At 40.7% G+C, this 12,869-nt stretch overlaps 1 protein-coding gene across 1 annotated transcript in view; it reads right to left on the minus strand.

Annotated features, from left to right (window-relative positions):
* Positions 1-12,869, minus strand: part of LOC121379247 — a 31,330-nt gene that overhangs the window by 7,850 nt on the left and 10,611 nt on the right. The window contains exon 2 of the mRNA XM_041507770.1: positions 2,635-2,893. Coding sequence (XP_041363704.1) covers positions 2,635-2,893 — 259 coding nt within the window. The remainder of the gene's footprint in view (positions 1-2,634; positions 2,894-12,869) is intronic.

The following is a 12,869-nucleotide window of genomic DNA, read 5'->3' on the forward strand; positions in this document are numbered from 1 at the left end:
AATTGCAAGGGGTCTTTTACATCCCAGAGTCAGGATAGCACATAATACGGCCTTTGATATACCAGTCGTGGTGCACTGGCTGGATCGAGAAATGGCCCAATGGGCCCATCGACGGGGATCGATCCCAGACAGACCGTGCATCAGGCGAGCGCTTTGCCACTGGGCTACTCCCCGCCGCTTAATAAGTTATTTCAATCGTTAAAACGTTTCTGTTAGTTGGAAAAGTCTCAACAATAGTGGAAAACTCAGACAGTCTCTTTAATGTGGCCTGGTTCTTTTGACACTGCCCCCCCCCCCCCCCCCCCACCACACCACCACCACCACCCATAGCTCGGCCTAGGTACAGCCCTGACGTACACGTAAACAGTGTTCAATATGCTGTTTGGTTATCTCTGTAACCTTTTCCCTTGTCTAAATTGAACCATAAAGATAGAACTAATGCAACCCGGACCATCTGTACCATTTCCTGGCTTCAATGTATACTCTTCAAAAAAGGTAGGGGAACCTGAAATATTAATGTTAATTTCAACTATTAGACCGAACATAGGTTTTGATCACAGACGTTCTAGTAAAGAACGTTCAGGTCTGTTTATCAACACACCGAAACACATTTCATAGTTTGCACATGCATCACGCAGTTGCCCCATACACGATTTCCAAGAAGGTTCATTAATCATTGTGGAACATTATTTCTGTCCATCGTTTTCATTCTGTTGATCATACAGTTATTATTGTTTTGTTTTTAGTCATTTTTATTGTTTGGATTTGCGATTTACTGATAAAAAAAACGTCAACTTTCAAATTTCACTTCTGACCCCAATCGTCTTTCAAGGTGGCCATAAAACCTACTGTAATACTGAACTACCGGTTGTAATGTTTGCCCAATTAATAGTATCATATAACCACTCTCCACAGTTAATATACCTTACAATTTTGGCAATTGTAAATTCTTATTAGAGTTCCCCTACTTTTATTGAAGAGTATATTATGGGCGGGATGTAGCCCTGTGGTAAAGCGCATGCCTGATGCGCTATCGGTCTAGGATCGATCCCCGTCGGTGGGCCCATAAATTATAAATGTAAAAGAAGATGTCTTCGATTGGGTATGATATTTCTCGTTCCAACCAGTGCACCACGATTGGTATATCAATGGCCGTGGTATGTGCTATCCTGTCTGTGGGATGGTGCATATAAAAGATCCCTTGCAATTAATGGAAAAATGTAGCGGGTTTCCTCTCTATGACTGTGTCAAAATGGCCATATGTTTGACATCCAATAGCCGATGATTAATAAATGAATGTGCTCTAGTGGTGTCGTTAAATAAACGTTTCATTTATTCCCTATTCAAATTATTTTTAAACCAAGAAAAACCCACGTAGTTTACATGTTGACAGTAACTGAAAAAAAATCTGTTTTATTTAACGACACTACTACATTGATTTCTTAATCATCGTCTACTGGATGTCAAACATTTTGACATTTTGTCACACAGAAGAAACTCGCTACATTTTTCCATCAGCAGCTATGGATCTTTTATATACACTTTCCCCACAAACAGGACAGCACATACCATAGCCTTTAATACACCAGTCGTGAGGCAGTGGTTTGGACTGGCACAAACAATACGGGAGTAGGTCCTTCGAAGAGATTCGATCCCTCGACCCGTAGGCGATAGTTCTACCGACTGAGCTAGATCCCATAACGACAGTAATACTTGAAAGACATTTTGAACATCATTACGGCTGTTGGAAGTAAATGTTAAAGTTTGTTTTGTTTAACGACACCACTAGAGTACACTGATTTATTAAATATCGGCTATTGGATACAAAACGCCCTTTAAAACGTAAACGAGAAATAGCCCAGTGGGCTCAACGACTGGGATTGATCTAAGACCGACCGCGCATCATGCGAACGAACGCCTTACTACTGGGCTACGTCCTGCCACTGGAAATAATTGGCGACATTTGATCTAGAGACTGAAAAAAATGCCTACTACCGCCACAAAAGCCACCATTTTCTCCCCCCCCCCCCCCCCCCAAAAAAAAAAGTGCTCTTGACAAGAATATCTAAACATCATAACATTTCAATTCCCAGAACTGACAACCACGTGCCGTTGTCAATCATGATGGTTGAGACGACGGTCATGTGAATACCGCGAAATAGCTTTTCTCTGAAACGTCAAGCTCCGCGCCGTCTTAAAGGGAATCAGTTATGCTTTCTAATTTACATGAAACATAAAACATATTGATAAGATCGAAATATGTCAGTAATGAAAAAAAAAGTTAAGTGATTTTTTTTTTCTTCTACCTACATAAAATATGCGACAGCAGGCGTGCGTTCAGCCAACCCGAGCAGAAAACGTTCGCGAAACTGGTTTCTGTGCTTCACAGTAAATCAAATGACAATGTCGGTAACCAGACCGTCTGTCTCATTCATGCATTCATATTCTCTCTCTCTCTCTCTCTCTCTCTCTCTCTCTCTCTCTCTCTCTCTCTCTCTCTCTCTCTCTCTCTCTCTCTCTCTCTCTCTCTCTCTCTCTCTCTCTCTCTCTCTCTCGCCCTCCCTCTCTCTCTTCTCTGTCCGTCTATCTCATTTTCTCTCTCACATATGCACGCACACAAATTCATTTCCTAACCTGCAATAGTCGTTTGCCGCACCAGTTCCTTGTACATCAGCCCATCCTTGAAAAAACTCGGGATCGCCCAGATCGATGACGTCATATCGTCTCTGCGGAATATCACTGGTTGTCAAGGACACGACCTCGATGTTATACTGGTCGCTGTCACCAAGTTCCGACTCTATTGGTGCCAGGCTGGGTGGACGCACGCTGTACTGGTGCCGTGGAATTGACTGAGCGTGTAAAGACTGTTCCACGAACTGCAGACGACCATTACCTGGAATGACGCACAGAAATGGGATTTTCTTTAAATGGAAGACATTTTTGTTTAACGTTATTTCAGCTCATTGTTTAATCACGGGCGTTCGGGTCCAGGGCCCTGTTCCACGAAGCTCGATAAGGTAGCTATGCACTTAAGGTGATCTTAGGGCTAAGATCGCTTTGTGGAACGGGGCCCTGGTTGGAGTTTCTAGGTGCACGATTAGTACCAGTTGATAGAACACTCATGCGCGTCACGCTATGGTAGAATATCACAGTTATTTCTGAATCTTCAGCTGAGATTTATGCATACTAGCCTATGGCATCTTAAATGCCCACCTATAGATGGTTTAAAAATAAAGAAAGATACAGGTATTTTTAGTCTAAAGGAAATTACAAAAAGGGTCATAATTATAAAGAGGACTTATTTTAAATATTTTTGGTTGAATGTTTGTGTTACTTTCATCATAATGTGTCCAAACTGCATGATTTTGGGTGCATTTGTGACATTGTTCACACCCATACAAAGCACACCCAAGCGGGAATTGGCGGATACCACACATATATTTATGGAAACTTTGCTCATCAAACCGTACAAAAACCCTGATTCGAATAAAGATTTAGCCATTCAATGTTTCACAAAATCAGCTCATTTGAAAATTACCCAAAATTATGACGCCCCACTTTTGTCACAAGGAAAACCCGGTGTATGAATACTAAGCATCATTACAGATAAACAGTTTACATTGCATGTAACAAACCAATTGTCATTTTAAAAAGTAACTTCTTGGCTATCACAATTACTAAGCTTAGTAATTTACTTCCTATTCCAAATAATTAGCCTTCAAACATGGATCTGTGCAAAATCAACAAGCGAACTCTTTGCGCGCCTGGGGCCTAATTCACTAAACTCTCGCAACTTTGCGATCTCGCAGTGCAATGTTAAAAGACTTACAAAGACGATGCGTTGTTGTCTAGCAGAGCCTAAGAGACCTTTGTGAATTAGGCCCCTGGTACACAAGGAAGCTAACTGTATACTGCTACCTATAGTGTCTGTCTTCGTATATATACAATGGCGTAGCCAGCATGAAGCAGACGAGGCGCTTGCTTCGCCTGGAATTTCCCCAGATTTATTTTATTTTTCCCATGACAATGATATTTAGTTTACAGATCTGGGTTTGCTTCGGCTTTTTTTTTTCTCTCTCTGGCTACGCTCCAGATATATATACATATAAAGACAGGTTATATAGCGTAACGCGCTTGGGTGTTCCATCGACTGGTACTAATTATATACCTAGAAACTCCAACCAGGACTCGAACGCCCGTGTGTTTTATCAAGGGTGTTAGGTGTCAGACTAGATAGTAGATATGATGAGGTAGATCTGACTTCGACATAGTCTTCAGAGGCATGTTCAGTCGCTCACTAGACTGGTTTTTGCATTTAACGTTAGATAAATATGATACAAGGCGATAGTACCAGTCAAACAGTTCGCGAGCGTCCGGCCTCTTGAACACGCAGCAAATTTTCCATCACGATACCGTTAGTTAACTAATGTCAAACATGTGACAGCTGTAAAACTTAGTCGAGGCTATTAAACATGAAACCAATTACCCGTCCAAATCAGGAGCGGATCCAACATTTTGTAAGGGATGTGTCACAAAATTCTAAAATAGGTAAGTTGGAGTTTCCCAAAGGCAAGTGAAACGAGATCTGTAGGCGATTCGTTGGCATGCTCCCCGGTTTGAAATAAAGATGTCCAGAGACATGTTTTCAGGGCAAGTCATTAACAGGACACTGCAAAAGGGAGGTGAGGGGAGAGTCATGGGACAAAATGAATCGTTAAGAACCCTGCGTGCGAACCCAGCCCCAAGTTCAGCCTGCAAACGTTCGCGAACTGTTTGAATGGTTCCCGACGTGGTCCATTTGGTTTACCTTGAAGCCCGTAAACCAGTCTAGCGAACGTTTTTTTTCTGATCAGTCTGGCTGAACTCAGTCCTGTACTAGGCCTACACCAACTTTAGGATTAACCACCGAGACCGGTGTAAGATTGAAACCGGTCTCCCGTTGAAATATTATCCGGTTTAAGTGTCAAATTTCAATATGTTCGACTGAGAGAGGCTCACTATTAACGCTGAAATTTGAAAACAAGTCGGGTGTTTCAACGGGGGTCCGTTTTTAATCTGACACCGGTAATTTTGATGGGCATTCACCTCCTTTACGGCTACGTTCAGAATGTGAACAGTCGGAGCCTGTAACACCTGTACGGCCATACCTTGGTGTTTTCTCTTGTCCTACTCGTGGAGCCACCAGGTGGAAACCAGCTGCAGAAAACAACACCGCTTCCGGGAGATGTGTTAGTGTAAACAAAGACGTTTGTTACGTGCGCCGACGACGGAAGCACGCGCTAGATATTGCACGTGCAGCGCACCATGCATTATGATTGATGGACGGAGCTGTTTACGAATATCTGTTCGTTCAGAAACGCACTGAATGTAAAGACAGTGATGTAATCTTGTTCTAAACACATGAAACAAGAATATGTAATTTTGGTAGCTAACAACACCTGCAATCCATGGCAAAACAAAAACATGCCATTGAAAAAACATAAATATAGTCCAAAGCAAAAAAGTGCCGTGGATAGTTAAAATCCCCACGGCATTGCCGATTGCCGTGAGCAGTTGTAGGGGTTGGTTAATAAAGGAACTATTGTCAGAAATGTGTTACAATGGCAACGAACTGAGGAAAGTCTCTGTAACCTTTCACAACGACTGGTATACCAAAGGCCGTGGAATGTCTGTGGTATGTCTGTGGAATGTCTGTGGTATGTCTGTGGAATGTCTGTAGAATGTCTGTGGAATGTCTGTGGAATGGTGCATATAAAACATCCCTTGCTACCAAGACTATATGTCGGAATTACTCATTGCCGATAATTAATGAATCAGTATGTTCTTGTGGTGTCTTTAAACAAAACAAACTAACTGTAACCTTTGTGCAAAGGCATTGGCTGTTAAGCCGTCGGTTTCAAGGATAAAAAAATTACGTTTTGTTTAACGATAACACAAGAGTAAACTAATTTAGTAATCGTCGACTCAATGTCAAACATTTGTAACCTTTGTTAAGCTGTTGGTTCTGGGTTCGACACAACTGCAATCCAGTTTTAGCGGCTCAAAAGATGGGTCACTACTTATTTTTTATTAACAAAGTACAACTAATCATTAAATCTGAACGTCAAAACTATTAACATTTTCAAAACTCGTATCTCTACACGAAACAAAGTCAAAGGGAAATTTTGATAATATTATGACTGCCCCGCGAGTCACTGTAGGGCGTTTCGCCATTAGGAGGACTGCCACTCTCCATTCCACTACATCTTTCCTGCTTTTGTCTTACTATTGATATACATGAAGTATATAAGCGTACTTGAGCAGACTCAAAGGGGGCGACAGTTCTTTTCAAAAGCAATACCACTGCCTCCCCCGCCCCCAAACTGGCATCGATGCTGACTTTAACTATATAATTGTATCACACTTCGTGGTCGGGACGTAGCCCAGTGGTAAATCACTCGCCTGATGTGCAGTCGGTCTAGGATCGCTTCCCGTCAGTGAACTATTTCTCGTTTCAGCCAGTGCACCACGACTGGTGTATCAAAGGTCGTGGTACATGTATGTGCTATCCTGTCTGTGGACTAAAGCATATAAAAGATGCCTTGCTATTGATAGAACAATGTATCGGGTTTCCTCTAAGACTATGTCAGAATTACCAAATGCCGCTGATTAATAAATCAATGTGCTCTGGTGGTATCATTAAACAAAACAAACGTTTAACTTTGTATCACACTTCAGTCGAGCTCTTTATCACTGAGCTATATTTCCCCCTAATACATCGCCTGCTCTTTAGTTACTCCGAGATGAAACCCGCACCTGTACTTGTAACCTCGTTCACTTTGTGAAGAAGAGAAATAAACCCATAGATGTTGACAGTAACTCACAACTTTATCTATGGCACAGACTCTGTTGAGAGAACTGCATGCGATGAGAGATGTAAATCAACTAAACAACTTTTCACAAAGACCGCGAGGGTTCACCCAGCAAGACTGGAGACGAGTTAGCAGTTATTTTACACAACCCACCGCCAAGGAAAAGAGAGTAAAGGAAAATAATATTAATTTCGTTTAACGACACCTCGGCATATTGTAAACTACGGTTATTTGGTGTCTAACGTACGGTTATTTTGAAATATGGTCGAGAGAGAGAGAGAGAGAGAGAGAGAGAGAGAGAGAGAGAGAGAGAGAGAGAGAGAGAGAGAGAGAGAGAGAGAGAGAGAGAGAGAGAGAGTAGCAAGCGAGAGAGAGAGAGAGGGAGGAAGGAAAGTGGAGGAAGAAAGCCGCTGTCGCCACATAGGCTACTTCTACCGATACTTCAAAGATAGTACATGTTAAGTCAAACCATTGAACTCGTTTTATTCAAAACGTTGTGTTTGTTTAATAAATAATGTGTTATTGAGATCACGTAAGGTATTTCATATATAGTAAATATATTGGTTATACAATGTATACAAAACATTTTTCAGATATTCCTTTGCACTTTAGCATTGGTACATGATGAACTTTACCAAATGAAACGTTACTGTTGCAAGTTTTGCCGAGGTTTTTTTTTACTTCTTACCAAAAATCGAGTAATTTGGGGATTTTGTCAAAAGTTCAAATGTCATATAAGTGGTCAATATGTTACCTTTTTCAAAGGTTATGATTTTAAAAACTTACCTTCTTGCAGAAAAGCTAAATAAACAATCTCTATGTTTATTCTGAGCTTTTGAGGGTCTTTTACAATGTTTGGGAATCGTAATTTAAAGGCAACATCATGATGACGTCATAATATGACCTCTGTTGACCTTGAAAATTATCCAATCTAAAACATCTTTATTTTATTTTATAGGGAAAACTACAAGTTTCGTTTTGGTGTGTGAAATGCTATGAAATATTGATATCTCGCTGTCGCCACTTCATGGGCTACTTTTTTCGATTAGCAGCAAGGGGTCTTTTATATGCATCATCCCATAGACAGGATCGCACATACCACGGCCTTTGATGTACCAGTCGTGGTGCACTGGCTGGAGTGAGAATTAGCTCAATGGGCCCACTGACGGAGATCAATTCCAAACAGACCGCGCATCAAGCGAGCCTTTTACCACTGGGCTACGTCTCGAACCTGTTTCGGTATATAACGAAATACGAGAAGTTAAGGAATGCCGGGTGGTTAGATGGCCTTTAGGTTTTAAGTAAACCATGAAGGGAATATCAACGTTAGGCAGCAGGCTTAACAAAATCCTAAATCCGGGTGGAGGTGGGGGGGGGGGAGGGGTGGTGGCAGATGTAGGTGGGGTATATCTGGCGGTGTTTTGCTTGTATTCCTTCTTGAGCATTTTGTCCTCCATTATCGGCTAGTGTCATCGTAAGGATTTCCATATAAAATTGTGTTATTCTTATTGATGTATTGTTATGCGTATAAACAGGGCCGTAGCTAGGCCGTGCCCCTCCCCCCCCCCCCCCCCCCCCCCCCCCCCCCCCCCCCCCCCCCCCCCCCCCCGCTAGCTACGGCCGTGTATAAATGTACATTTTTTATATGTCAGTAACAAACAAAATGCAGAGAAGTAAAGATGAAAGTTTATATTTTATATTTTAGCTATTTATTTAAAAGCTATTTCAGACTTTGCTATAATCAAGTGTGGATTTAGATTGGTGTCCCAGAGGTCTGCTTCCTCCCCTTTTTATATGAGGTGAAACGTCTTGTTTTTCACCCCCTATTAAAAAACCTTTGATCCGCCCCCGATACAGCATACTATTTTTGATAATCCACTGTATACGAATGCAATATAAGTTGGTGTTACTTGATCTGGATTGACAATTGTTCCATCTTGTAATCGCCCACCCATCTCTCGAATAGCTGTTCTCGGTTATCGAGACTACAAAATACAAGTATATTTAAATGTTCGTTTAAATACAGGACCACATGGAACGAAATTCTTCTGAGATATCTCATTTCAAAGAAGGCTTGTTTTAAGCTAATCTGGTTTGGGTTTATTTTTCAGCTTCTCGTAAAGAAATACTATGTTAATGGAAAGAGAGAGAGAGAAAAAAGATATCTATGCATAAAAAAGAAGAAAAAAAGAAGAAAAAACTCCAAAAAAACTTCGAAACACGTGTTTTTGAAAAAACAAGTATTTCGCTAGATTGACGGTTAATAGGTCTCGCTATTAGAAGCAGCTGACACTGAACGCAAGTGCCCATTAAATCAACTATTTCTGGATCCTATAAACCTGGTATTTGTTATCAGGGTTAGAGAGTACCCAGAAGATCTCAAAAGTTTACCCAGCATATTGGCCGAGACGTGTATTTATTTAGCTATCTACAAATTGATGGTGTTTACGGAAGAATACGAAACCTAGAATCTTTGCGTCTGCCAAAAACGTCATTGAACTATGGCGATTATCGTCGGCTCGTGCTGCTCACGTGGAAGGTAAAAATTATTGGAACTGACAAGCCGATGTAAGCGACTGACTACGCGTGTACGTGTATTACCCACAATTACTTCCTATTTGTTTTTGACGGCGTCAGCGTCGGCGCATCTCTTAATTAGATGCAGGTGTGATTTTACCATGTGGATAGACCTACACACATAATAAAAGTGATTTTGTAGTCTTGAGACTGTTTAGCAAAATAATTCTTCTTTCTTCTCAAAGTAATTTCAACTTAAAAGTCATCACATACCTAAATAATTATAGACAGACGGATTGACAGCCGACTAAAGTGACAACAAAGACAAAAGTTTCTTTTGTTTAACGACATCACTAGAGCACATGTATTTATTAATTATCGGCTATTGGATGTCAAACTTTATAATTTTGACATATAATTTTAGAAAGGTAACCCGCTATATTTTTTCATCAGTAGCAAGAGATCTTTTATATGCACCATCCCACAGACAAGATAGCACATACCACGGCCTTTGATATATCAGTCGTGGTGTGCTGGCTGGAACGAGAAATAGCTCAATGGGCCCATCGACGGGGGTTGATCCCAAACCGACAGCGCATCAAGTGAGCGCTTTACCACTGGGCTACGTCCCGCCCCTGATAACAAAGAGATCATATTTGAAAACACACAAGAATATAACTACTTCCGGAAAGCAGAAAGGGCTCTTTTATCAGCATACGTTATGGCTATAAAAACTGGAAGGTACAGGAATATAGAAAGAACTTGTATTTATTGTAATCTAAATAAAGTTGAGAACGAATATCATTTTTGTTAAAATGCCCTAGATATGACAATTTAAGAAGTAAATATACTGAAAAATGTGATCAAGGGATTTTTTTTCATACAGACAGGACAGCACATACCACGGTATTTGCTATACCAGTCGTGGAGAACTAAGTGAACGCTCTACCTACTGAACCAAATATTGCTCTTCCAGAAAACAGTGAACCACGAGTGGCATACCAAGTCAAAAATGGATAATGAAACTAACACACGAAAATGTTCCCTCGGCGCCGAAGGAATGTTATCGGGTCGAGATTGCATACTGGACGTGTCACGTGCTTCCCACATGGTGTGTCTATCCGCCTTAGGAAATAGAGCGACACTAATTCTCGTTCACAAGTTCAAAACTAAAGTGAATTTTTCAAATAACGAAGACAGTCAAAATGTTTAAACAACAAAGGAAATTATCAATGCATCGCAGGCGGCAGGAAATGCTCGCACCGAATAACAGATTTATTAGTTGTGTGTGCGAAACAAGCTTGGGAAAATATTTTCTTTCTCGTACAATAAAGCTACTGTTATTATCCATATCGGTTATATTACTATGGCAATAACGTATTCTAGCTTCTACGGTTTATTAGATCGTTAATTCGAAAATAACCTAATGATTTCCTTTCCAGTACGAACTAGAGAAGGAAAGGCTTGTTTGTTTAATGACACTCCCAAAAATTAGACTTCATCTTGGTCTAGTACTGAAAGTGTTTATAAAGAAAAAACCGGCTTTTATCACAATCACTACTCGTACAGATTAGAAGCTAGGCTAGCATATAAAACAGACTTTGACATACCAGTCGTGTAGTATCGGTACCCTCCCGCCCCGGAGTCGGTCACTGGCGAAGTCGGAGGCTGAATCCGGGGCGGGCGTGCCTGAACCCTTGTGGATAGGGGCACGTTAATAGAGTTTCCCAGTTCCCAGTATCGGTTTGGACGGGGTGGTGGTCGAGTGTAACGTATTCATCTTGGAAAATCGGTTTTACAATCCGTCGTTAATCAAACGAGCACTCCCAACACTTTACAAACGATCATGGATTAAGGTGACGTCACACGAGACGAATGCTTCGAACGAGAATTGCCGATTAACAAAACAAATATTACGATTCCATCGGTTGCTCTGCTATTCGTTATTTTCGTCACTATTCTTGTACGAGGCAATCGTTTCGTGTGGCGACACCTTTAATGGGTAGGGTGATTTTTATTTGTAATGCAACAAAAATTGACAATGCTTATCTGGCAAATAGTATATTTCTAGCGGTAGTGTCAAAAATCGGGGAAAACTGCTTGAGATGCTGGGCCTATTATTACTAAGAAATGTGAATTTGGCCAATTTGAAGAATGTTATCAGTGTATATAATACTACTATTTTATTATAACAACGTCTTATCATAAAAAATGCCTGTTAGAAATTTCTCAGCGTATCGGCACTTTGTGTTTAATTTACTCTCCGCCATTTTTTTTTAAATCTTGTGAACCCCAAAAGTATTTATTTTAAAATATATAATTTATCTACATAATATATGTTTAGTGTTTTAATTATATATACATACATGAGAGCCGCTTCAAATATTTATCTAATTAAAATTAAATTAAATAGACGCAAACAAAAACAAAGTTTAACTGTCATTCTGCTAGTTATTGGTGTCAATATCCGAAGCGCTCGCTTGATGCACTGTCGGTTTGGGGTCGATCCCCGTCGGTGAGCCCATTGGGCTATTTCTCGCTCCAGCCAGTGCACTACGACTGGTACATCAAAGGCTATCCTGTCTATGGGATGATGCATATAAAAGATCCCTTGCTGCTAATCGAAAAGAGTAGCCGATGAAGTGGCGACAGCGGGTTTCCTCTCTCAATATCTGTGTAGTCCTTAACCATATGTCCGACGCCATATAACCGTAAATAAAATGTGTTGAGTGCGTCGTGAAATAAAACATTTCCTTCCTTTAATATCCGAGGACCAGGAATTGGTACTGCTGCTGCTGCACTGCAGTACTGCTACTGTTGTTGTTGTTGTTGTTGTTGTTGTCATCGTGTGTTGGGGATGGGTGTTTTTTAAGGTATAAATGATGATTAATATTGGCAATGGAAGATTACGAACTACTAAGGTGGTCCAGCAGCAAGCTCTCTTGAAAGGTCTGAAATCGAAGATGTCTTCAGATGGTGAAATATTTCATCAGCTTCTCCATCATTCACCAGGACCTGACAAGTCAGTGACAACTTCTGCCTGAAATATGCAACCCTCTCCTCCTGTTTTGGGTTGTTTTTTTTAACACCTTGTTATACTAAACAGTGAAGACAAAGCGTTTTGATGGTTAATGGCGAATTAAAGCTCTTTGTTTCGTATACACCTGATCTGTAGTATCACGCTTATGTTGGAGATCCATTGGCTGTTTTATCTCTGTTCCATAGAGATGACTTAGAGGACAAAGCCAAACTGTCCACTGAAAATAACACTACTGACATCATCATGGAAGTTAACAGTGAACTGTGCAAGTAGCCTACAGACGCTGTAAATACGTTTCAGCTGAAAAACGACTTTATGATTTGACGATATGCCAGAAACAGAATACTACAGTTGTGACCGTTACTTTAGATACCATTTATCTTTAATAACATTCGCTCGTTAGATACGTCTTGCAACAACTCATAAGATAGATGAGATCTAACGACCACTTAAGTAAACTG

The sequence above is a fragment of the Gigantopelta aegis genome, chromosome 8 (assembly GCF_016097555.1).
Source record: "Gigantopelta aegis isolate Gae_Host chromosome 8, Gae_host_genome, whole genome shotgun sequence".
In the NCBI taxonomy this organism is placed as follows: domain Eukaryota; kingdom Metazoa; phylum Mollusca; class Gastropoda; order Neomphalida; family Peltospiridae; genus Gigantopelta; species Gigantopelta aegis.